General features: G+C 38.0%; 1 protein-coding gene across 1 annotated transcript; it reads right to left on the minus strand.

Moving 5' to 3' along the window:
• Positions 1–911: 911 nt before the first annotated feature.
• LOC131323955 (P-loop NTPase domain-containing protein LPA1 homolog 2-like) lies at positions 912–8,868 on the minus strand. The gene is made up of 8 exons (XM_058355790.1): positions 8,583–8,868; positions 8,060–8,214; positions 6,071–6,405; positions 5,173–5,254; positions 3,599–4,009; positions 2,751–3,491; positions 2,456–2,566; positions 912–1,581 (listed from the first exon to the last, which is right to left on the minus strand). The coding sequence occupies exons 1-8, from the start codon at positions 8,677–8,679 to the stop codon at positions 1,186–1,188; spliced, it is 2,328 nt and encodes a 775-aa protein (XP_058211773.1). The 5' UTR covers positions 8,680–8,868; the 3' UTR covers positions 912–1,185.
• Positions 8,869–27,989: the final 19,121 nt, after the last annotated feature.

The following is a 27,989-nucleotide window of genomic DNA, read 5'->3' on the forward strand; positions in this document are numbered from 1 at the left end:
ACAAAAAGTTGCTAAAATCAAGCTTTTGGAGTCTGGAACGCACAACCTTGGGGACTTGTAGGTAGTACAACCACTTTGTCACTGAACCACAATGCTAACTTGCTTTCTATATTGAACTAATAAATATACTAGAAAATTATAGGCACCATTTTCAAATTCCGCCCAGGACCTCGGAAAAATCTAAGCCGGGCCTGGTCATCCCTCTTCTTTTTCTTTTTTTTTTGTATCAAGCTCTATATAAATCCATGCACAACTTCACAATCCAAATACAGCCTAAAAGGTTCTGAAGGCAATTTGGTCCCCATGTCCTTTTATGTGGTCCCATAAACTCCAAACCCTTGCCGGAGGGGAGGGGGCTTCTTTCACCACACTTCTAATTCTATGGTATTTATTAATAGTCATACTAAATGTACGAATCCTGGAAAAGTGGAGGAGGAGGAGGAAATTGGGCACCACCAAAGACCACTCAGGCTGTGAATTGGGCCATCAAGAGATTTTGAGGTACAAGCAAAATCTTTTCTAAACCGAAGGACTTGATAACTCTGAAAAAGGAACAATTAATTGCTAGGTCCCCAATGGCTTTTTTACTTTTTCCTGTCTGCCTGCCTGCCTCCAGAAGCAGCAGGAACAATTTTATTCTCTTTCCCCGGTAAAACCAAAAACATCGGCGACAAACCCTCTGCTCTACCCGAACTGACATGGCTATGCACTTGACGACCCCCTACTCCAATCATTGCCCGGGTTAAAACCCGTTTGCATTCGCATCGCTGCTGCCACAGCGGCTCCCATTGTGCGCGCCATTTAGTTGATGCTTTCAAATCATCTTTCCAAAGTACTTTCTAAAACAGTTTTCAAGAAATATCTACGCGAAAAACATACGGTCACAGTGGTTCTGAAAACAACCAAGCAAGGAAACAACTCAACAAGCTCACAGTTTTTTTCTTGATTTGTCTGATAGAACCAAATCCTCTCTGTGTGCTGTGGTCAGAAAGCATTACTAAGAATGCCCGAGACCTTCCATGCAAGACAAAATTTAATTAGTACGTTAACTCCACGCCAAGCATCCAAACTCGTTGACATAATCTACACAGGAGGGAGGTAAATTACCCTGTTACTCTTTCCCACTTCCCCCGCAAGTCCAAAAGGCAAGGGGGCAAAACCGGAAAAAAATAAATGAATATTCCTCTACCTCTTTGGGGTTCCAGAGAAAATGGGACCCTTCATCACCGAACCACGCTTGCCAAAAGCAGGTATACTCTGAGAGCGTTTCCTCAACTTGACATTACCAGAAGATGGCACTCTCTTTTCATTTTTCTTGTCCCTTGGTACAGAGGAGTAAGAACATGGTAGCTCAGAAAAAGGTTCGCTTTTAGTTCTGGAGAAGACATCAAGATTTGGCCCATCTATGTCTCCAGGGACACTAAGAACATCTGAAGTTGGTTCCTTCCCGGACATAGGCACCACCTTATCCTTGAACTCATCATCGTCTGACCAGTAGCCATTCTCTTGGATATCTTGCATTGCAAGATCATCATACTCTTCATCTGATTTGGTCGACTCCTCATCCACGGATCCCTCCATCTGTAAAATACAGAGTTCCACATCAGAACTATAGTTTGGGAAAAAAATGATAAGCAGAAGAGTTAAGCCCTATAATTAGCAGTGTAGATCGCAAAAAATCAAAAGTTCAAGGAAAAAAGTTTCTCCTGCTGATAAAAAATAAAAAAATAAAAAACGAAAAAAGTAACTCCCTCTTATCAGACATCTAACAGCAACAAATATTTAGAATGCAACAATATCACCGACGTTGGGCTAAAAATTCAAATATGGCTCACTTCCTAGTTTTTTTGTTGGAATCAATGGAAGTGCAGGTAAGGTACCCCGTCACTTTCGCCATGGAGTATTGCCCCGTCATACCACACCACTATATGTAGGGGATCTCACCGCACCTATTTTGGGACCGAAGCTAAAGTCTCACCACGTGTGGGTGGTGTTGGGAGTATGTTTAGCCCAAATAAGGGGCTATGGGGACTCGAACCTGGGCCTTGCCCAACCAGGTCCTAAGTTTCCACCCCTCGAGTTGCCCCTAAAGGCTGTGATCGTATCAGGAATTTTTGCAGTACTTTCTGAAGGGTACAATGTGCAGGGCAAAATGTAAATGAAGAGAAGAATTTATATTAATCTTTCCGTATTTTACCCTATTATTTTCTACCTTAGCGAATGCGCCGCAAATCACTCTATGATACGAAGAAACATAAACACAAACTTCATGATAGTCAAACATCGACCGTAGCGCACCCGTATTACCACTGCCATTGAGCACTGTTGCTTTGCAAAAAGAAATCCATATGAAACTCAAGGAAGGAGACCACCCTGAAAAGGAGGTGATCCAGCCGTACCTAAGAATACTTAAGATGATGCATAATAATTCTCAAACGACTGCACCCTTCCTTACCTCTTCATGGAATTGTTTTCTACCGTCATCACTTAGATCCTCATCGCTGTCCAGTTCAGGAGGATCGTCAACCTCCTCATCACTACCATGCACAGATTGCTCCTCCTTGAGCTTAAGCACAAGAGCAAGTGAAAAACAATCAGAACAGAAAAACGACATAAGCGAACACTAAAATAATATACAAAGGTGATGGATTCAGAACCTTGTAGTGATTGCTACTTATTAACAATTTACTGAACCATGAATAATATTGAGGCGTAAGAAAACAATAGGGTTAAAGAAGATTTCAAAATACCTCCTTGGCTGGTCCATCAGACATCCTGGGAGAGCTGCAGCAGGAAGAGTAATACTTACTACCATTATCTGTGAGATCACCCCTGGACTCATCAACACTGCTGGCATGACTTGTCCCACCAGTATCATTGGGCCAAGAACTGATCCCAAAGTGGCCGAACTGAAGATTAACAGGTTCACACCTACCAATCTGCAATGGCCCATACATTGGTGTCCCTATCCCATTCTCAGTGGATTCATCCAGGTTGCGCTTTCCGTTACAGTCAATTGAATTAACAGGCCAAGCCTTTGCCACAGAACCATCCGTATTCAGAAGTGCCATCAGATGCCTAGTGGAACCTTGTCTTTGAATAAGTTGGAACATACCCTTTGAACTTAATGAATTGGCAGTACATTGATTCCTATATTCCTCATCAACCACAGAAACTGTGTTCGTGGAGGGATCATAAAGTTGCTCCCCGATCTCTCGCCTTCTAAGGCAGCTGAAGACTGTTGCGTGGATGGCAGCCACACTCTTGTCGACATTAGTGTTATTTACCTTTGGAACCAGATGCTTGTCTGCTCGCTTACACAGATATTCTTGGATTGTCCTGATGTTACGAATGTATTTTACATACTTGTTTTTAGCAGGGTCTAGTGTCATGTACTTTGCACGGACTGCGAATCTTTCCAAGTGTTTATCCTCGTTTGTTATGTATATCATGAATGGTATGATTGATGGATGTTTCTTCATAAGCCCCATCTGCAAACCATAGGACACGTTATCAATACTAAAAATGAAGGAAAAAGGGAACCTCTTCTCATTGGACAGGCTAACTTTTCACAGTTTCAACACATCATTTCACTTACCACAAAATTAAGGCTTAAGTGGACACCCTCTACAACTACTGATTCTTTCCGTTCTTCCCATGCAGTGATAAGGCGATCCAGACTGTCAATGACCATTTCACTCTGTGCCTTAAATCCCTCAATGGCCATCTGTTTCGGACTTATCAATTCAACAGAAGTAGAGTCTACTTCCGGTAACACAACTGCAGGACCATCAGATACATCATCTTTCGATTGCAGCTGGGAGACACCAGCTAATTTTGTAGCTTTCCTTTTGGCCTTCGCTGCTGCAACAGCTTCTAGATCCAAATGCTCCCCAGCATGATACGTTGAAGCCCAAAGTAAGGGATTCTGCTTTTCATCAACAAAGCTTCTCATCATATGCCGAATCGAGTCAGTTGATATCACTGTCGTAATTCCCAGCCTGCTACCCTGCAAATAGACGTAGCAAGGTCAAATACACAACAACAGCTGTGGGGATACTAGTCAAATTAAAAGGTAAAAACATAAAAAACTGGAACTTAACTAAACTAGAAAACCATAACTGAATGTACAGTGCTAGTGTGAGTTTTTTCCAGTATTTTGAAGACTAATGCAGTCAAATCCGGATTGCAGGATTATAGGTTGGATTTCAAATTCCAGGAAACTGTATTCTCCCTACATTGAAGAACGTGAGGACCTAATAGTGGTGAATAAAGAAGATGATGAAAGAGTCTTTTGCAATTTGTCCCACTGAAGGATTGCTACAGCGGACGCCGGATGCTAACTAGAAAGAGTTTGCAGTTGGATTTTCTTTATAAGGCTACCAGTGGGGGATTTAACTCCTTCCCTATCCAAACACGAGTATCAACCGCTACAACGTATAACCTCAATCTCCTGTGCCTAAATATATTAAAGTAACGAGATCTAAATGCTGCCACACCCTCCATCTCGACTCATAACTTTGTAGCAATCAATGGCAGATGAACCCCAATTCTCAAGAGCCATTCAGTGGCTGAATGGAAGAAGACGCAAAGTATTTAGATTGGAAATGGAGCACAGTCTATGCTACACAACTATCTAAGAAGAGAGAGAAATATATGGCATATTTGCTTCCAACAATGGCCTCAATTCTTGGTAAAAATCTCATATTTTACAGATTTGTCGAAATCAAAAAAGCTAATCCAAATTCCAGACAGTAGATAATTAAAGTCGAAAATAACACAATCAGCGGGAACCATAAAATCAACGAACTGATGTCACAATCTACTGTGAATTACGATTTTGTGCATCTGCACCATATACAAAAACCATTATCTAGCATTGAGTGATATGGGCAGTTGTAACAGAGAGGCTTCAAAAATTTCATGAAAAGAAAGAAAAAAAGAAAAAGAAAGGGGTTTTAAAAAACAAAGTAGAGGAGATGACATTCGTAGTACTCCACAACCAAATGAAGGGAGGAAAAAACTGAGCCAGCAGAGACAAGGGCTAGGACATTATATGACAGGTTTAAGTGTACATTTTCCAGTCACAATCGAGTTGTGTTTGTCCAGGCTAAACTACAGTTGGGTTACTTGTGATTCACCCCAAAAGAATTACTAAGAAAAATGGTATACCAGTAGTGCCGACAACGTAGATTTTCCACATCCACTAGTCCCACACAGTAGAACAGTTACAGATTCCTTTCTTTCCCGAAATCTGAAAGGAAAATAAATTTTCAGCTTCCAAAAGACAAATAAACTAAAGAGGCATATATAACATGTAAAATAGTGTGACAAGGGTATGCTTGCTGCTATAAACAACACATTCGCTGGTACATGCTATATCAACCAGTCACCATCATACAGAACATAAAGCTAGAGTCAGTTCACCTGCCCAAGAACTGGAGAATTGACTGAAGTAGTTACAAGAGTTATTTATCCACCAGTTAAATTTTATACTCTCTCATGACTAATACAGTGGATTAAACTCCAATATTGATTCAGAAGTTCTGTGACAGTATATTCTCCTCATCCAAAATCACAACTAATAAGTAATGTATCATGCGAGACAGATGAAATCATGTGAACACAGACATGTAAAAGGAAAATTCGAAGCCATTTTGCAATCCAATTCAATCCAACATTCCTCCAATTCTATAATACTTCCAAACAATTCATCCAGTTTCTAATTGCCAACTACCCCACGTTAAAGAATTCCATACCCGCTTATAAGAAACACAGCCTAACATTTATTAATTACTGTAAAGCACTACAGTAAAGTTTGTGTAATTTGATGTGCTTCATTTTCACTTTAGCATACATTAGGTTTTCTCTTCAGAACGTTGAGTGTGTGATAAATCTTACAAGCATAAACTTGTAAAGTAGAATTTGGGTCAAGAGAAAAAAACATACAAAAAGTAAAAGTACTTGCCAAAAAAACAGGTGCGGACGAAGAAAAAATATTACTTCAATGTAAACACTTCCTCAATGACAATACAATGGCTATATTACACCAAGTTATGCAACAATATACCTGCAAGCTAAAACCAAATCTGCTCTCTGGTTCGGACCCACATACTTATACTCAGCCAGTGCATCACAAACGACATCTAAGAAAGTTTTCCTTCTAACAACCATAGTCGTGCGCCGTTTGTACGATTCAAATGGCTTACTCTTACTTTTGGCATCTTTTTCCAGACCCAAATGGTGAACCCCATCTGCTTTATCTGAAAACCCATTAGAAAAGCAATTATTTTCTTTCTGAGACTGTCCTTTGGCACAATCAAGTTCCGAAATCTCAACTTCAGTTGAAACCCAAGCCTCCACAGAGCATTTGCTTTTCATCAATTCAAAAACCCGTTGGCTAATCTGATAAGTACAGAAAGATAACATTAGAGCAAGTTCCTGAGTATTAACAGTCTAATGTTAAAACAATAAACCAAAACAAGCTACAAACTCAAGGATGAAACACTTCTGACCATGGACCTCAGATCTTTGATTCGAAGTTGTTACCACTTACCATTAGTACCATGATGGTGAACCTTTAGATGCTTTAAATTATGGTACTGCATTACAATTTCACTATGCCGATACATTGTAAAGCATTGGCCCTCAATGACCAAAAGTTACATAGAGAGCCAAGATGGAAGCAACCAAAACAAATAAGCATGATGAAGAAAATACAAAAAAATCTTCAACCTCAGACAACCAATCCAAATACCTAACGAAGAGTACATTAGTTAGAAGTGCAAACCATCCTTACTACAAGTAGTAGTTAGAAGTGTGCAAACCGTCCATTTAGTCATATCAGTGGTGTCTATTTGTGGCTTTTGTACATTACAGTAAAAGAATTCAAACATCATTGCACCCTTGCACCAACAAATGTATTGACCTTATCTATGCATCAATATTGCTATCACAAGTATGCATCAATATTGCTATCAAAAGAAAGAAAGAGAGAGACACTAGGCAATTTGAAAAATGGATGGAAGACAACTTCGAGAAACACGAGGATTTTCCAAAATGAAAAACGAAGATCTTCTACTTCATTGTGTAAGCCAAGCAAGTCAAGCCTACAACCTGTGATAATCAAAGACTGCATCATTCGGTGATAGCACCAGTAAAGAAGTTAGAAAGAGAGAGAACAAAAACAAGCTATGACACGATGGAAAGTGATTTTAGGAGACTTGTACACCAAAACCTCAAACAGGTGGAGCTATTCTAAATTTGAGGAACTGTATACCATACTGCAAAATTAATGATCAAATCAAGGGCAGCTCTAATTCCAAAAGGGGACAATTAGGGCTCCAAATGAACCAAGCCCTTCGCAACTATTTGAGGATAGACCCGGTAAAGACTCGTTCGAGTTTGATTCGTCTATTAAACAAACCGAACCTGAGCCTCAATTCGAGGCTCATTTCATAGATGAGCCAAGCCTGAGCTTAACAGTATTTGGCTCGATTAGGCTCACTTAACAATATTTGGCTCGATTAGGCTCACAAATCTAGAGTATATGTATATAACGAAAATTTCACATATAAACTTGAATATGCATAAATAAATATAACTTGTACATATGCAAACTTATGTATGAACAAAATGAAAATTCTTTTGAAACTTATTAAGGTACAGAATAAAAATTTTATTTGCATCTCTAGACCTATATACAAGCGTAAGTACATGATTTGTTTGGCGTGTTAAAGGTTATGAACAGTGAGCTCAAGCCTAGGCCAACCCCGCTCGTCAAATAATCAGTGAGCTCGAGCTCGAGTTCGCTAAAAACTTAACAGACAAAAAAATTAAACTTTCTAAAGCTCAGCACAGTTTGCAGCCCTAGGGACAATTGAGATCACAAAATTAGCACAAAAGGCAAGCTCTTTAATTATTATACCCCCACTCTTCCACCATAACGTAATCCAAAAAACATAGGGAATTCGATCTACAAAAGATGCTCAGTGGGGGAAAAAATTTACATAAAACAACACAGAATCCGAAGAGAAACACAAAATTGAGTTATTAGTACCTTAAAGGCATGCCTGGCTTTGCATCCCATAAGCTGCAGAGTGCTCTGCAGAACAGGGCGCGTGTACCGGAACGACTCTTTCTCTTTCTCTCTCCTCTCTTCTTCATCATCCTCCACGACAACGATGTACAACAATTTTGTCACCTCCGCCATTTCTAAACCAAACAAAACCAAAAATACATCAATCACTTTCAGGTCAACACCACTGACTTGAAAACGAAAGTAAAAAACGGTTAACAATTATAGAAGTCTCTAATCATCAAAAAATGTGGGTTTTTTTTTTTTTTTGCCGATTTCCTTCACCGCATACGGTAACCGACGTAATGATGCCGTGAACGACAAACTTTAAAACAGCCGAAGCAACTATGACACGGTTAGAACGTAAATTCGAGGAAATTTCAGGGAAACAACAGAAAAGGATGATTTTTGAGGATTTGATGAGAGAGAAAGAGGGGAGGGGAGCAATGTAGGATTAAGAATTCATAAACTCGGGAATGAATGCAAGAAAAGGGGGGACACGTACCTGATGAAGAGATTGGAATTGATGAGATTGGAACACGGTTAGGGATCAGAAGGCGTAACGAGAACAAGGAGTCGCTCCCATTTGAAGAAGGGCTCATTCCAAAGCGATCTCGCCATTATTCTCCGTCAGCTGCTTCCACGCATCGAAGCCTGCGACGCTCCACGAGTCTGTCTCTCTGTCTCGCTGTATCTCTCTCTCTCGCAAAAAATAAATACGAGTTTGTCTCTCTCTAGGACAAGGAATAGACAGATTTCGCCTCTGATTGGGTTCGAATTTCAACTGCCACACCAAACCCTAATACGCGGGGTATTTATAGGTTGAAAATAACCAGCGCGTTGGGTGGCAGAATTTGTAGTTTCGGCGGAAAGGAGGGGCAACGATTAATTAGTTCTCAGTTAGGTGCTTCCCCTCACCTTTTCTCTCGTACCTTAGATACACCCACCTTGTTAAGAAAGAAGGGGAAAAAAGGGTAATCCATCCATTAATACACACAAGGGAATAACGGGAATAACTTATTCATGCAGGCATGCAATTTCGTCAATTCGTTTCGGTAATTAATAATTTAAATATTTTTTAATTTTAACTGATAATAAATATCTTTGACCGGTAATAATTTGTTTTTAATCTGAATCGTCCAAAACACTTTTGGACATGCGAGATTGATCTTTGTAAAATTTATTCACGGCTCCTCCATAAATAAATTTTTCTCATTACACAAATACTAGTAGCAAATTTCATTATTCAAAGTGCTCCAATAGGCAGATCAAAAAAAAAGTGTTCCAATAGCATAATAAAAATAAAAAACTTTTAACCAACCTTTTTTTTTTTTTTGGGATAACCAAATTTAAGGGGATGACATCACTATCAATGAATACACACTCTTTTTTCTTTTCTCGCTCTTTATTTCTCCTCTCATCACTGTCAATGGACACATCCTAACTCTCTCTATCTCGGAATGGGAGGAGTTGTAATGAACCCGTCGCACTGTATAGTGCGGCCGATCCGATTGTGCGTTTCGGTGAGGACAGCTTGAATTTAATCTAAGCTCCTATAAATCCTAACCGTCCATTGTTCGGTTGAAAATTCGAGGCATCTATTACCAAGATGGATGGCCGAATTGGCCACACTACACGTGTAGTGCGGGAGTGCACTACAACACCCCCTGGTCCCTCTATCTCTCTACTAAAAATGAGTTTTTGATTATGGAACATTGTGAAATTTTATATTTTTAATCCTAACAATCCTTAAATGGATAACGAAAAAATGAGGTGACAAGTTTTGATTATTCAATTCTAACTATGTCATTGGAGAAAGTGCCATTATTGACTTCTTTTACTAACTAACGTTGAAATAATTAGTTCTCTCCGAAAACGTTTTATGTGAAAAATGAATATCTTTTGGCCAACAACAGTAGGAAATATATTATTGTGTAATAACTAAGAAAAAGAGCATACAACATTTTTCATATGTGGGTGTACTCAGACAATGAATGCGTGGCACTAGAAGCTCCCAAACGATTACGTGCTTACATCCTCCTTGTCCTGACCGCAGTTAAGGAACAACGACAGGGGAAAAAGAAAAAACCCACCGAAAACGACTTCGACTTATTTTACTGTTTGTTATTTTATTTGTGTTAAGTAGTGGATAAGTTATAGTATTTAATAAAATTATTTCAATTCAATGTGAAGGTTTTTATTTATGGTTTTACCCAGTGTGGGATTCGTAACAACCAAACCAAGCATAAGATACAGGAAACAAAAAAATAGTCTCATAAGATAAAGAAATTAACTAACAACAAACCACTCCTGTACACGAGGATTGACAATCAATTATTGCGTTCGTCAAAATTTGACCCTTTTAACCTCGCAGTAAAGAGTGTAACATGGTTACCAACTAAATTTCTTTAAAATAATTTTCAACAAGTCATAAATATTTATAAGAATTGATTTCACATTTGTATTTTCAAATAGTATTTTATTTCAATAATTCTTATGTATACTAAGAGTGCAAAAAAAAAATCCGTCAAACCGAGAACCAACACTAGCTCATGACGAAAATCATTTCTTTTTACATCTTAAAACAATGGCATTAGATTTGCCTTTTCGCATGCATCAAATCTAGAAAGAAATTAATAAAAAGATAAAATAGAAGTCGAGATTTGATTCACACTGCAACAACTAATATCAAAGTTTCTAGAAACTTTGTGGAGACATAGACGAAGACTAATTCATCAAGTGAAAATGAGTACTCTTAAAAAGTCTAGTCTACAAATTGTGGGGTGTTTTTTTCCCCCCATGTTAGCCTAATCAATGCAAACCCAAATGCATGGACAAACTTCAACTCAATCAATCCCATGATAGGCTTGTGGCTTTTGGTGCTTACATAGATGTGAAAGAATCCATCTAACCTTTTGACTAGTGCAAAGGGAATGGTTTCTTTTTGCTTCTTGTGTTTGGGGTGGGGCTTTCCTACAAGTTTCTTTAATTTGTTCATGCTTTTTGCGCGTTTGGAGAACTTTGAATGGGTCAAGTTCACTTTTTTAGTTTTTGGGAGTATTGACTAATTGGACAAATGGGCGATTCTAGTGCCAATTTTTAACGCTTAATTGATTGTAGAAGGTCCAATGCAAAAATAGTACTAGTATTATTATTTCAAATTTGTTTCCCTTTTTTGGGTGAGTGTGGATACCACGGTTTGAACCCTTAACATGGCAAATGACATCACAAAAGTGCCACCACTAGGGTAATCAAAGCTTTGGTAAATTTGTTTCCCTTTAATTGTAAGACAAGTGATGAAATATTATACTTACGAATTAACGACTACTAACACAAGTAACTAAACGCATGAAAATAGTTGTTGGTGTGAAATAGAGAACGCCGTGTATAAACCTTTTGATACCTAAAACAACAGTAATTTAAAATGAGAGTTTTTTTCGATTATTGATGTCTTATTTACTCTCTTCTCCAAGTACGTTTTATCATCTTAGAGATTCGAAATTTTTGATTGAATCTGCACACTCAAGTTTTGCTTACTGATTCTTTTTTAGCGCCCGATAATGCTATCTCATTCTTTTTTAATTCTTTTTTCAAATATGAAAAAATTCCTACAAAGGGATCATATTGTAACTATACACAAGGACAAACAACTTTTCTTTCCTTTTAAACTTTCAAGAATTATATATCGAGCTTCATCAAGTTTTGAACAAAGTCTGAACAAAACTACGAGTGATTGGTCTGATGTTCTTAACCCAAGACGCAAGGGTTTAAATTGGCTTAATTGCGTTACCAAGAGAAGGAAAAAGAGAGAGAGAGAGAGAGAGAGAGAGAGAGAGAGTCTGAACTCTTATTAGGAAGCAAAGTGATTGGTGGCAAGTAACGAACTATAACTAACGACTTAAAAAATCCAAGAATGTCGGTTGCTTTGTTCCTTAAAATACGACGAGTGGCCCACACGTAATTAACACAAAACGTGATGGGCATACTTACATAGTAGTATCTCCCGATTCGAGATAACGGGCCCACACATTCTCAAGATTTGCGCCGTTTGACCGTCAATTACTACACAGGATCGGTTTTGTAGGAGCCCCACGTGCAAGTACGTTGATCTCACAGTCCAACACGTAAACCTATGCGCGCCCCCGTCAAAAATCCCCCTTCCGAGAAATTATTCGTTGCCTTTGGGCAACACATCATTTTTGATAGGTGTTGCCTCACACCAATCAAAACCTGCCATGTTGACGTGCTGTCATTATTTCTCCCTTACTTCTGCCACATCAACAATTCCAGACACCCAAGGCAAACGGCAAAGCAACAACGTTAACATCTACCCACCTGGGCCACCTCTGTAGGCCTATCTTATCAATTTTGATGTCCTTGCTCTTCTTTCCTCTAATTTTTGGTCACATTTTTTCTTTAGCTACGGCAAAGCAACAGTTCAATCTTGATTTTTAATTGAACGGGAACTTATGGGTCTTGATTATTAGGTCCCGTTCCGGAAAGTAAAATAAATTTTTATTTTTTAAAAAGACAATTTTAAGCTAAAAAATAATAGGCTTATTGAAATATAAAAATATGCAATATGAATCTTGTTTTTATACGCTGCAAAAAAAATTTAAAAATTATTTTTTATTTACACTATTTTTTAGTTTGAAAATATGAAATAAGTACTTATTTTTTAAGAAGGTATTCTGGAACGAGGCCTTAGGCCCCGTTCCGGAACTCAATATAAGTACTTATTTTTTAATAAAGCAATTTTAAGCTCAAACATAATATGTTTACACAAATAATTTTTCTACCAATATGGATCTAGTTTGATAGATCTCATCGAGATCTTTTATATGGTGCAAAAAAAATTAAAAAATTATTTTCCATTTATATTATTTTTGAATTTGAAAATGTGAAATAAGTATTTATTTTATAAGAAGGTGTTCTGGAACGGGGCCTTAATCTCTTTTCTTTAGGTGGAGTTTCACTAACGATGGGTTTGGATTGAAAAGTTAAGTAATTTATTTTTTTATTCAATTTTGTTTTTGCATTTATTTTTTGTTGCATCAAACTTTTGTAACTAATTGATTCATCTTGACGAGAGGAATCGAAAAAGTAAAAAAATTTGACCGAAACTCATAATTTTCTAAATAAAGACAAAAATAAGTCTACAAGTCAACTTATTTTACTTACTTTTGTCTTTTTTACTTTTAAAATTTTTTTTTGCACCGTATAAAAGATCTCATGGAGATCTTTCAAACAAAATTTATATTGCATATTTTTATATTTCAATAAGCCCATTATTTTTTAGCTTGAAATTGTCTTCTTAAAAAATAAAAACTTATTTTACGTTTCGAAACGGGCCTAATAATCAAGACCCATAAGTTCCCGTTCAATTAAAAATCAAAATTGAACTGTTACTTTGCTGTAGCTAAAGAAAAAATGTGACAAAAAATTAGAGGAAAGAGAAGAGCAAGGACATCAAAATTGATAAGACAGGCCTACAGAGGTGGCCCAGGTGGGTACATGTTAACGTTGTTGTTTTGCCGTTTGTCCTGGGTGTCTGGAATTATTGATGTGGTAGAAATAAGGAAGAAATAATGACAGCAAGTCAACATGGCAGGTTTTGATTGGTGTGAGGCAACACCTCTCAAAAATGATGTGTTGCCCCAAAGGTAACGAATAATTTCTCCCCTCTTCCATCCGGCACGCAGTTCAAGTTTGAACAACCTAACCGTAGCTCAAATGATAGCTCGAGTGGTACAGCGATGAGTAATAAAACAAAGCTGCTACACACACAGCAATTTGTGCACAGATTTCATTGCGAGGCCCATCACAAATCTTATATAAATCATCCGAGCCGTTTATTAAATGTAAAACATTTTTTCAAAGATTCTTGAAAAAAATAAGTTTAATCCAATACCTATAGATACTTCATCCAATCATCTAACTTTTCATTCAGATTTTTGAATAATGAAAAGTCATATGATTGGATCGAGCATCTATAGGTATCAGATTGAGATTATTTTTTTCAGGGACCCTTGAAAAAATGTTTTACATTTAATGAGCGGCTCGGATGATTTGCATGGGATCCGTGATGGGCCCCATAATGAAATTTGTGCACAGATTATATGTGTGTAGACTTTCTGGTAACAAAATTGCACAGTTTGAAATTTGACAATTTTTTAGAGTTAATTGCAAGATAATCTCTCGTGAATCCCGTGTTATAGGCATAGATAGTCTTCTGTCTTTCCTCGAACAACTTGATTTTCTTCTTCTTTTCAATTTAGGAGAATTTTATCAATAGGTAACGTCTTATTTTGATAATATTGTTATTTGTTTTATTCGAAGCACAACTTTGCATTCCATAAAAGTCATTTGACACTTACATAGATTTCAATTTGAATACCTCTATGGAGTTACAACCAAACCCGAAACGCTAACAATATACAACAAACACAAAGAGACGAGCTTATGTTTAAATTCTAAACGTGAGTCTTAAACTTTGTACACAACCAATAATAAAATTCAGCAATAATAGAGTTAGCAATCTAGATACGTCGTCTCAGGGTGGCTCAATGCCGATCTACTATCCAAAGCCAAATGTCGGTTGGTTGGTAGCGGAGGGAGAAATGCTGACAAAGTCAATGAACCCTCGCTACCACGAACGATAGATACCATTTTAGGGCTAATCCTCGCTGTCACAACAAGTTCTAGACGCGAACCAACAAAAAGCTTAGGCGAAGTTGAAAGCCACGTGACCGCACCAGGCATGATACCAGATCCAGGGTCAATACACGAAACAAGCAAACTAATAAGAAAAAATACTATTACCCACTACCATAACCAACCGGATCTCGGGGAAACCGGATTGGAAAAATCGCTAAACGGAGAAAAAACCAGCCGGAGACGGAACCAAATCCAATCATGTTTCTACTAGACAATTAACTTCTACTTCCTCTGATGCAAAAAGGATAACAATTTTTGAAACTCGTGTCATTTTTCATTACCTATACTCCCTCCGTCCCTTTTTAAGTGTCCTGCTTCGTAATTCCAACTTATTAAAAAGACATCATCATTATACCTTTCACATCAACTTTTTTCTCCACTTTCCCTACTTACCCATCATCATTACACTTTTACTCACTTACTTTTTAAAATGGAATCTACTTTTAGGGACAAAATAGACAATTCACCAACTTTTACCCACTAACTTTACAAAATGGACACTTATTAAGGGACATCCTAAAATGGAATACTGGACTATAAATAAGGGACGGAGGGAGTATTTTTCAATCTATAATGTTTTTCATGAATTTGAAAAATATGTATAATAGAACTAATCGAGAACTATCAAAAGTATTGACACGAGCCACCAAAAAGCTCGGCGAAGCGGAAAGCCACGTGACCACACCAAGCACGATACTAGATCTAGGGTCAACACACGAAACAAGCAAACTAAGAAAAAATATTACCCACCACCATAACCAACCAGATCTCGAGGAAATCAAATTGGAAAAATCGCCGAACGGGAAAAACCAGTCGGAGACGGAACCAAATCCAATCATGTTTCTACTAGACAATTAACTCCTGCGTAGGAGTATTTTATTTGAAGTTTATTACTGGAGTATTATATTTCTATGTTTCCGAATTTCCTGTTATTTTTTTATGATCAATGATGCTTTATGCCCTTTTTGCTAAACTGCGTATTACTGTAATTGTTCGTAATGAGAAGGAAAAAAGGACAAAATTATAATGCAGGATAATGGGCCCTTTAGTACTTCTAAACTTCAAAGAAATTAAGTTGGTTTTGTCCTTATTTGAATTTTTTTGACATTTGTTAATTTTTCACCAAATTTTTTCTGATCATTAATTTGTCTCGATGGGAAAAATTGGAAAAGTAATTTTTTTTTTTACTTTTACCCAAGTATTTTAGAAAATAACCACTTTTTAGCAAAATAAGTCAATCAACTTATTTCACTTATTTTGCTTAAAAGTTGTTATTTCTCAAAATATTTGGATAAAAGTAAAAAAAAATTTACTTATCTGATTCATCTCGTCGAGACGAATCAATAATTCACAAAAGTTGGACGCAAAACTAACAAATGAAAAAAAAAATTCAAATAGGACAACAAATTACCCATTCTCTTGAAATTAACTTAAATCTGAGAATTTTGTTTTTATTTGAATTTGTAACGACCCTGATTTTTGGTAAATAAAAATTTCGTTAAATATTTAAATTTTATTTTAATTCCTTGGATTTGCTACTAAAAATTTCTTTGTAATTTTAATAATCCGTCATAATTAGATTTGAGATTTATAAAATTATATATTTTCACGCCGAGCAATCTAGTCATTTTCTAAAGACAAGTATGCCTGTAGAAGCACTTGTATTTTTTTTCTAGTGAGTTAAATAAAATCTTTAAATTATATTTCTTGGCTAGAAATCCTACTTGGCAAGTAGAATTAGCATCCAACCGATTAGTTGGTGGAACCAGACCACCGTTTCAATCTAGTTACAATTTCCTAATCCTAGATGGACCTTTTTGACCGTCTTTGAGCCTTTTGAACCCTCCGAACCCTATTGAACCATTAGACTATAGGAGTAATCATTTTATTCCTATGTTTAGTCATTTCACTTTACCTAGCATCATTACTCACCCTACCTATTGGATAATAAAGGCAAGGGAAAACTTTAACCTTTGGTCCATAATTGTTAGGGAAAATATTATCCCTTGGACAATAGATTTCCATGACTAGTCATATCAAATTATTACCAATATCCATTTACCCCTTGGTCCATAATTGTTAGGGGAATTTTTGTCCCTTGGTTATTAGACCTTTGACTTGCCTAAATGCATGACAAGACAAGTCATACAAGAATCCCATCATTTTGCTTCAACCTTAGACTTGCCATAATGAGAACCTAGATTTGACTAGTCATTCAAGCTCATACTTACCTTCTTTAACCAATGGTTAATAAATGCTAGGAGAATTTTTGACCATTGGTTAATAGCAATTAAGTTGCCAATGAAGCCTTGATTTGACAATACAAAATCATGGGCTAAGGAATCTCATCATTTTGCTTCCAAGGAAGCAAGGCTAGCTTTGCCATGCATGCACACCTATGTTCTAGTCTTAAAATCCTAGACTCACTTTCCTAGATTTTCTTGGATGTATATAGATACAAGTGTGAGAGAGAGAGAGAGAGAGAGAGAGAGAGAGAGGAGGCCGGATGGAGAGAGTGGGGTGGAGTGTGTGCATGAGTTTTGATTACTTACACAAGCAACCTTTATAGCCTTAAGCCTATTTTTTTTGACTACATGCCAACCCATTCTAGTCTTCCAAAGTACAAAGCTAGGCCATGATTATATTCCTTCTTGCAAGCAACCTCCCCATAGACTTGACAAGTCCAAAACCCTTCATGATGACCTAAGATTTGGCCTACAAATGGAAGTGACAAGTCATGGAAGACTTGGCATGCTTTCAAGCTTGATTGGACATGACAATGGAGCAAATCCATGGGGAAAAGAGAGGAGAGGGGGGGCCGGCCATATGGAGGAGGGAGGGAGCCAAGACTTGTGCCTATAAATAGCAAGCTCACTTCAAGTTCAACTCACCCCTTCACTCCCTTGCTTACATTCCTCTCCAAACACCATTTCCAGTTCCAGGCAGCTTACTGCCCTCCACGAATCTCTATTTTTCTCCTGCTTAAAGTAGTTTTTAGAACCAACTCCCTTCGAGAAAGTTGTAGAGCACTTCGAAACCTTCAAGTTAGACCCAAGAACCATCCAAATAGGTGAAGAAACGACAAAGATATTGGCATCCGAAGTTCAGTAAAAATCTCAGATTTCTATTTCCAGACAGCATACTGTCTCTGCCTTTATCACCATTTTTCTCCTACCTAAAGTAGTTTCTAGGATCAACTTCCTTCACGAAAGTCGTAGAGCACTTCGAGAGCTTCAACTTTGACCCAAGAACAATCGTATTCGGCCAAATATTGAACGAGTTACTGCCATCCAAAGTTTGGTCCAGATTTGCAAGTTTCACCGCCCGTAGAAATCTTCCAACTAGCTTATTCGGCCCCGACTAAGTTTCGGATCAAGGTAGATTAATCTCTACTCATTTTCCCTAGTATAACTTTAGTTATTTTGCTTATGATAAGGCAAGTTAAAGTATTAGGAATAAATAGCAAGCTCGTTTTACAAAATCTTGAAATGACATTACGATCATGTAGATTTTCTCTACTCACTTCCCTAAGTATACGTAGAACCCTAATCCAATAACTCTACGTATAGTATAGAATCTACGTTAGAAAGTAGCATGTTCTTGATTCAAAGTATCAATATCGTAGATAAGATTATCTATTGTTTGGTTTCAAGTAAATAAGCTTATCGTTTAAAATGCATGATTGTCAATAAGTTTATCTCACTAATGGAGGTATGAACATGTTGGATAAATGACTTTGTCTTAAATAAACATATGTTGTATTGAATTTCTCAAAAAGTAAGATATAACGATTTTCGAAAGATAAGATTTTAACGCTTGATTTGAAGTATTCATATTTTGATCTTTTCGAGCATGCTTAGCAATATAGAATTGGATGATCTTGTTAGATTACAATGAATGATTTATGGTTGCGTATGTGAAAAGTCCTACCGCGGAGTCTATGCATGAGAACGAGACACGAAAATCGAGAAAATAGAAACATGACACCTAGGGTGTGGTTAACAAGAAAAATTTGTTTCGAAGGAGGAAATATTTTTGAAACTACATAATGACCGATTTTGATGGCATTATGTGAGATGTGTGTGTGCAATTATGTGCCAATGGGAACCCGGTGCGGCGGAACCATTGTGAGGATACTCGGGAGACCGGAACGGCGGAACCGAGGTTGGGTGTGTAGCTTGGTTATCCGTGGTACGGAGCCAATGCAAATGATTTTGAAAGGTTGGGTGTGTAGCTTGGTTATCCGCGGTACGGAGCCAATACAAATGATTTTGAAAGGTTGAAATGTTGACACGGTCTACGATGAGTCGCGTAGGAGAAACACGAAAATCTTGGACACCAACGATAGATGATTAACGAATGTGGATGTGTCATTGTTAGCTGTATATACATGTATCATGTGGAAATCGATGATTGTATAACCTGTTGTTTGTAAGTTATGGGTTAGCGGGTATGAGTTTGTTCTATTGAGCGTTGTAGCTCACGGTGTTACCTTTTGGTGACCCTGACATATTATATCGGTGGCGACGCTGGTATAATGTGTCAGACTCCTTAGATGAACAGGATAAGATGTACACCGTGGAAGCTTTTGGAGCAGAGGAGCTTGCTAGGATGGAAGAGCAAGCAGAGTAGTGTTAGGAACCCTAGTTCCTTTCTTGTTGAATAAATGTACCCTTTCCTTATGATGTATTTATGATGTAATAATGAGCCAGACTCTCTTTATTATATAATAAATGCCTCATTTAACGTACCCAAAATTGGGGGCGTTACAACTTGGTATCAAAGCTTTAGGTTCAAAACCTCGGCCATGGGTAGAATGGGTAGAACCATGAGATAGTTTGACCGTTGCACAAACGTGAATTGAGTTTAAGTTTACCGTCTCAAATTGGGTGGAATTCTGTCAAAACAATCTTCGGATTGAAGCAAGGCGCGGAATTGGCAGTACAGCCGAGCTGGGAATTCCCGAACAATTGGATGATGACTTAAATCAAGAATCGAATGTGGAACCTAGAAACTCGAAAAAAAAAAAAAAAAAACATTTTTGGTGTTAGTAAACCTTGCGGCTCGTCATTGGATAAATATTTTCCACGCCTTTTAAACGACGAGAGCGGAACCTAGCACCGAGTGCCACCCCATTAGGCGCGGCAAACCGCACCCCCCTAACCGTCCAATTTCAAAAAAAAAAAAATTTTCAACCTCCAAAATTCAAATTTCAAACTTCAAATTTAAATTTCCAATCTTTCCCTCCACAACACCCCTTTTCCGTCCCCTATATATACCCCACCACCACTTCCATCTCATCATCTCCTTCACCATCATAACTCCTCCAAATCTCCATACTATCCTATCAACCCGAACCAAACCGAGCCGAGCCATGGCAACCCGACGACGAGGATTTCCGGAAGACGCCATATTCCGAGAAATCGAGCGAGCCGAAATAACCATAACAATCCAAACCCTATGGTTGCAACTCTTCGCCCTCATTATATTTTGTGCGGTAGTCACAATAGGCATGCCACGGTGGTTCGCCGTGAATAACCGTCTCAACACCTTCTGGTACGGGACTCTCGTCGTGGCCGTCGCACTCGCCGCAGTCATAAAGGAGTACGAACGTCAGTTGCGCCAAGCTTACAACGAAAGATGGTAGAGAATCTCGAGGATGGGCGAGACCCGAACCCAACGACGCCATTTAGACATATATTAGGCCGATTGTAATCCTTCGGGATGTAGGATGTTAAGGATTAAGATCGTGTTCAACTTGTATTAGGAATCTTGTTCTAATCTATTTGTTTTATAGTAGAACTCTATGTTTATGTTTGTAATTCTATGCTTATGTTGTATGATGTTCTTATCTATGAAAAACCTGCTTTACTTTTAAAAGAGTACCGTTGCATACTATGTTATTAAGCTACTTTTGACTTTTGAAAGATAGACCATTTGCAAAAGAAAATTTGTTTTAGTAAAAACCCCTTTCAATTTTCCCTCGTAGATAGTGAATACGCGCCACGGATTTGGATACGATAACGGAGGACCCTCTAAACGCAGAATAGGTCTAACTAAGCTATTGTAGCCATTCTTAGCACTAACCAACCCTAGGCCTAAGCAGCCGAAACAATAGCCGAATTCAAATTGCATCCTATTCCATTGCTGCTTTGAAAATTCGTTCGCGTTTCAAAATCTCAATGGTCTTTTCTCACCTCATAGCCCTTTCACTAGGAGTAAGAACCTTGCGATTTCGAGTTACGCGCTGTTAGGAAACTAGATTGTGAATAACTCCCTACTAACTCTAAAAAGGAAGGACTACGAGAGCAAGTCAAGATGCCAACACCAACGGTGAGGCCGCCACTGCAAGCAACAAGGGCAACATTGATGCAGAAAGAACATCCCAACGCAACGTCTAAAGCCAACAAGATCAACCATTATTCCCAAAGTTTCCATTCTAACCTCTCACACCGCAAGATTCCTTAGAATCGTAGACCGACAAAGGAAGGCGTGAAACTGTTCAAGGGCTGCGGACGCTAACCACATGTACCGGACGCAAACCGGGAACACTGAGGTCGAAAAGTTTGTTTAAATTGGGAATGCTCGAAGGAAACGACAATTCCTTCCGCCAGCTAAATCCTAGTAGGGAGCATATATCAATCGGCTAGTCATATCCGTACCATTTCCTAACTACATTGCTTCTCTCAAATCTCTATTTGAAATCAACATCCTTGTGAAGGAAACCCTCATTGTTTCAAGTAATGAAATCATTCATGTTTACTCCTTACGACACTTATTGATAAGAGTGGCGTAATCTTGGGTATCTTTTGTGACCCGACCTAATTGGCCAAGCGATGCACCCTATGGTGTTACTAATCCTAACTATTATCATTTAGAACCTTTCACTATCCCTCGAATTTTTCGTAACTCTTGAGTTTTGAACCTCGAGAATCATAGCAACCATTTTCTTCTGATACAACTTTTATTGACACTTTCGATAATGATCGGCAATGTCATTTCGCAATAACTAAGATTTGATGATTGGTCCATTCCATCATTGATAACTATTCCATTTCGTTCGTAATCAATAAATTCAGATCATCTCTTGATGATATTCAAATCATTTCGGAAAAACTCCTTGTTTCATTCTTATGGTACGATCATTTAAATTTGTTTGAAACTAATCTCCTTAGGAGATGGGTACCTTTCCTTGAACTAACCAGGTATCATCAATTTCTTATCAAAAGCTTGCGCTACTTGAGGGCAGCTTAACTCAGTCATTCCTGTCCCGACATCTAGGATTATCTTGGATTTTTGAAATTTTATTTTCAAGATAGCCGTACCTCTGAAATTATTGCCAGAAGTCGATGCCACCCAGGTTTATTTTCCCGTGACTGCATAGGTTCTTTCAATGCCTTTGCTAATAATATCCGAGTTTGTAGACTATAGTAGGACATGCTTGCAGATGTTCGATTTCCCCCTGAATAAGGATGGAGTACTTACGCTGTACGATAATGGAGGGATTCTGCCCAAGCGATCCGTTGTTTCCTAGTTTAGAAATGGGTTTAATATCGTTAGGTGGGGAGCATGCTGATTTGATAGGGATGTGATAAGAAAATGCTTGTGGGATACGAGTCCGCATGATGATTGGTAGAAGTTTTGCATTTGGCGTTGGTATCTACGATGGAAACTTCATCAAAGGCGTACTACGAGGCAAATTGTTCAACGACTGAAGCAACTTCAACCCCGTCTTGTTAAGCAAGTGATGAGGCTTAATTTGATTAACAAAACATGCAGAAGATTGTGAGAGATGCTTGAAACGCTGTCGTCTTACTTCGAGATACTTCTAGGACCTGCCGGAGCCTTAGACAGTAGCCGTGTGATGCCAAAGCATTTTGTGGGTTGCCAGAGTATTCGAATCTTGATTAGATCGCTGATTGGCTTAAAACATACCTATAGGGTCCTTCCTGATTTTGTAGGGGCATTTCTTTGATTCCTTGACATCACCCCTCTCTGTTCAGTCATAAGTTGAAATCCTAATTTTCGAGCCTGATCAACACTGCAAGGGTACCTATACCCATGTAGCGTATTCTATCCTCTTCCAATCGAGAATCTACCCTTGGAATGGGAAGGTTTTTCCTAAACTATTTATCACTGCATACCTAGAAACTGAACCCATAAGATCGCTGTTGAACCTGTTAGCACTTTAGAAGGAAGAATAGCTGTCAATCTAGTCTACGAAGGTTACGTGATGGAAATACCCTCAAATGACGAAGGTGATCACCTCAATATCACGCTATTAAAGGATTGGTGGTGACCTGCTCCTATTTTAAGGGTGATAGACGATGATTCCAAAGACCAGTATAGCGACGAGATATGATCCGAAGCGACGCACCAATTTCGAGGACGAAATTATTTTAAGGGGGATAGTTTGTAACGACCCTGATTTTTGGTAAATAAAAATTTCGTTAAATATTTAAATTTTATTTTAATTCCTTGGATTTGCTACTAAAAATTTCTTTGTAATTTTAATAATCCGTCATAATTAGATTTGAGATTTATAAAATTATATATTTTCACGCCGAGCAATCTAGTCATTTTCTAAAGACAAGTATGCCTGTAGAAGCACTTGTATTTTTTTTCTAGTGAGTTAAATAAAATCTTTAAATTATATTTCTTGGCTAGAAATCCTACTTGGCAAGTAGAATTAGCATCCAACCGATTAGTTGGTGGAACCAGACCACCGTTTCAATCTAGTTACAATTTCCTAATCCTAGATGGACCTTTTTGACCGTCTTTGAGCCTTTTGAACCCTCCGAACCCTATTGAACCATTAGACTATAGGAGTAATCATTTTATTCCTATGTTTAGTCATTTCACTTTACCTAGCATCATTACTCACCCTACCTATTGGATAATAAAGGCAAGGGAAAACTTTAACCTTTGGTCCATAATTGTTAGGGAAAATATTATCCCTTGGACAATAGATTTCCATGACTAGTCATATCAAATTATTACCAATATCCATTTACCCCTTGGTCCATAATTGTTAGGGGAATTTTTGTCCCTTGGTTATTAGACCTTTGACTTGCCTAAATGCATGACAAGACAAGTCATACAAGAATCCCATCATTTTGCTTCAACCTTAGACTTGCCATAATGAGAACCTAGATTTGACTAGTCATTCAAGCTCATACTTACCTTCTTTAACCAATGGTTAATAAATGCTAGGAGAATTTTTGACCATTGGTTAATAGCAATTAAGTTGCCAATGAAGCCTTGATTTGACAATACAAAATCATGGGCTAAGGAATCTCATCATTTTGCTTCCAAGGAAGCAAGGCTAGCTTTGCCATGCATGCACACCTATGTTCTAGTCTTAAAATCCTAGACTCACTTTCCTAGATTTTCTTGGATGTATATAGATACAAGTGTGAGAGAGAGAGAGAGAGAGAGAGAGAGAGAGAGAGAGAGGAGGCCGGATGGAGAGAGTGGGGTGGAGTGTGTGCATGAGTTTTGATTACTTACACAAGCAACCTTTATAGCCTTAAGCCTATTTTTTTTGACTACATGCCAACCCATTCTAGTCTTCCAAAGTACAAAGCTAGGCCATGATTATATTCCTTCTTGCAAGCAACCTCCCCATAGACTTGACAAGTCCAAAACCCTTCATGATGACCTAAGATTTGGCCTACAAATGGAAGTGACAAGTCATGGAAGACTTGGCATGCTTTCAAGCTTGATTGGACATGACAATGGAGCAAATCCATGGGGAAAAGAGAGGAGAGGGGGGGCCGGCCATATGGAGGAGGGAGGGAGCCAAGACTTGTGCCTATAAATAGCAAGCTCACTTCAAGTTCAACTCACCCCTTCACTCCCTTGCTTACATTCCTCTCCAAACACCATTTCCAGTTCCAGGCAGCTTACTGCCCTCCACGAATCTCTATTTTTCTCCTGCTTAAAGTAGTTTTTAGAACCAACTCCCTTCGAGAAAGTTGTAGAGCACTTCGAAACCTTCAAGTTAGACCCAAGAACCATCCAAATAGGTGAAGAAACGACAAAGATATTGGCATCCGAAGTTCAGTAAAAATCTCGGATTTCTATTTCCAGACAGCATACTGTCTCTGCCTTTATCACCATTTTTCTCCTACCTAAAGTAGTTTCTAGGATCAACTTCCTTCACGAAAGTCGTAGAGCACTTCGAGAGCTTCAACTTTGACCCAAGAACAATCGTATTCGGCCAAATATTGACCGAGTTACTGCCATCCAAAGTTTGGTCCAGATTTGCAAGTTTCACCGCCCGTAGAAATCTTCCAACTAGCTTATTCGGCCCCGACTAAGTTTCGGATCAAGGTAGATTAATCTCTACTCATTTTCCCTAGTATAACTTTAGTTATTTTGCTTATGATAAGGCAAGTTAAAGTATTAGGAATAAATAGCAAGCTCGTTTTACAAAATCTTGAAATGACATTACGATCATGTAGATTTTCTCTACTCACTTCCCTAAGTATACGTAGAACCCTAATCCAATAACTCTACGTATAGTATAGAATCTACGTTAGAAAGTAGCATGTTCTTGATTCAAAGTATCAATATCGTAGATAAGATTATCTATTGTTTGGTTTCAAGTAAATAAGCTTATCGTTTAAAATGCATGATTGTCAATAAGTTTATCTCACTAATGGAGGTATGAACATGTTGGATAAATGACTTTGTCTTAAATAAACATATGTTGTATTGAATTTCTCAAAAAGTAAGATATAACGATTTTCGAAAGATAAGATTTTAACGCTTGATTTGAAGTATTCATATTTTGATCTTTTCGAGCATGCTTAGCAATATAGAATTGGATGATCTTGTTAGATTACAATGAATGATTTATGGTTGCGTATGTGAAAAGTCCTACCGCGGAGTCTATGCATGAGAACGAGACACGAAAATCGAGAAAATAGAAACATGACACCTAGGGTGTGGTTAACAAGAAAAATTTGTTTCGAAGGAGGAAATATTTTTGAAACTACATAATGACCGATTTTGATGGCATTATGTGAGATGTGTGTGTGCAATTGTGTGCCAATGGGAACCCGGTGCGGCGGAACCATTGTGAGGATACTCGGGAGACCGGAACGGCGGAACCGAGGTTGGGTGTGTAGCTTGGTTATCCGTGGTACGGAGCCAATGCAAATGATTTTGAAAGGTTGGGTGTGTAGCTTGGTTATCCGCGGTACGGAGCCAATACAAATGATTTTGAAAGGTTGAAATGTTGACACGGTCTACGATGAGTCGCGTAGGAGAAACACGAAAATCTTGGACACCAACGATAGATGATTAACGAATGTGGATGTGTCATTGTTAGCTGTATATACATGTATCATGTGGAAATCGATGATTGTATAACCTGTTGTTTGTAAGTTATGGGTTAGCGGGTATGAGTTTGTTCTATTGAGCGTTGTAGCTCACGGTGTTACCTTTTGGTGACCCTGACATATTATATCGGTGGCGACGCTGGTATAATGTGTCAGACTCCTTAGATGAACAGGATAAGATGTACACCGTGGAAGCTTTTGGAGCAGGGGAGCTTGCTAGGATGGAAGAGCAAGCAGAGTAGTGTTAGGAACCCTAGTTCATTTCTTGTTGAATAAATGTACCCTTTCCTTATGATGTATTTATGATGTAATAATGAGCCAGACTCTCTTTATTATATAATAAATGCCTCATTTAACGTACCCAAAATTGGGGGCGTTACAGAATTTTTCACATTTGTTAGTTTTGCGCCAAACTTTTGTGGTTCATTGATTTATCTCGATGAGATGAATCGGAAAAGTAATATTTTTTTTTTTACTTTTATCCAAGTATTTTTGAGAAATAACCACTGTTTGGCGCAAAAATGTTATTTTTTTGCTAAAAAGTAGTTATTTCTCAAAATACTTGAGTAAAAGTGCCAAAATTTTACTTTTTCGATTTCTCTCATCAAGACAAATCAATAACCCACAAAAATTTGACGCAAAAACTAACAAATGCGAACAAAATTTCCAAATTTAAGTTCAGTTCAAGAGAATGGGGCAGGGCCTCTTATATAACCAGCCAAGGCAAACACTAATTGTTCGGCTTTTACATTCTATGGCCTATAGCTCCAGCCTTCCAGGAAACCCAATCCTCCTTGCTCTAATTCCAAGTCCAAACTGATTAATAATAATGGGTAAAGCTATGCTCTTGTTTGGTAACCATTTCATTTCATGTTTTCTGTTTTTATTTTTAGAATTTTCAAAATTTAGAACCGAAAGTATGTTTGGTTGTCTATTTTCATTTTTAAAAATTGAAATGAGTTTTCTAAATTTTTGAAAATAGAGGAAGTACCAAAAGTCTACTTTCACTTATTGTAAAAACAAAAAACCAACTGCCAAATTCTTCCGCGTCAATCAAGGCGCGGGTCTAATTCGAGTTGTAACCGTCGTTCTCCTTATCTCAGTCTTTCCCAAGTTCAGATCCATCGATCTCTCCCCTTCAAGACCCCACTGGTTTCAAGCAGCTATTGAAAGGCCTCTCTCTCACTCTCTCTCTCGAGATCTGTTGAAGAACTCCATCAGACCCTAACAAACTTTTACGAGAATTGGTGATGTAAATCTCTATATCTGCAATTACATGAGAAAATATGGTATATTAGTTGCAAATAAACCAAAAAAAAATATTACAATACTCACCTCGTATCGTTTAGTTATTGTTTGATTTTGCAAACCCTAACAACTTTTTGTGAATTATTTGATTTCTCTAAAGTATTTTTGTGGCTTAATATATTCCTCTTTTCTCTTAGGCCCACCAGCTCATATTTTAACCCATGGGAAGTCATGAAAGTTGGCTTTAAATATGGCCGAACCAAATTGCATCTTGATGGAACTTTCCTTTGGTACTACTATAATTTATAGTCTTGTCCCAAAATAAATCAGATAGGACCCATAACTTTAGCTTTTCATTTAGGAAATTAGCACATCATGTATTAAAGTTCTACGTGTGAAAATCCAATTGTATCTAAAGAAAAATGAATAACCCCACTACATGCCCCCCTGCAACACGGAGCTTTATTTTCCAAGGAGACGGAGAAAAAGAGTTCTCACAGGGAGCTTTCATATTTTCAGTGACCGGTGGGTATTACGTGGTGTCCGCTCGGCGCATCCAAGCCGTCTATTGCGTTTTTTGACAGCTCGAATTTGGAGAG

Source organism: Rhododendron vialii, chromosome 1a (assembly GCF_030253575.1).
Source record: "Rhododendron vialii isolate Sample 1 chromosome 1a, ASM3025357v1".
NCBI classification, from domain to species: Eukaryota; Viridiplantae; Streptophyta; class Magnoliopsida; order Ericales; family Ericaceae; genus Rhododendron; species Rhododendron vialii.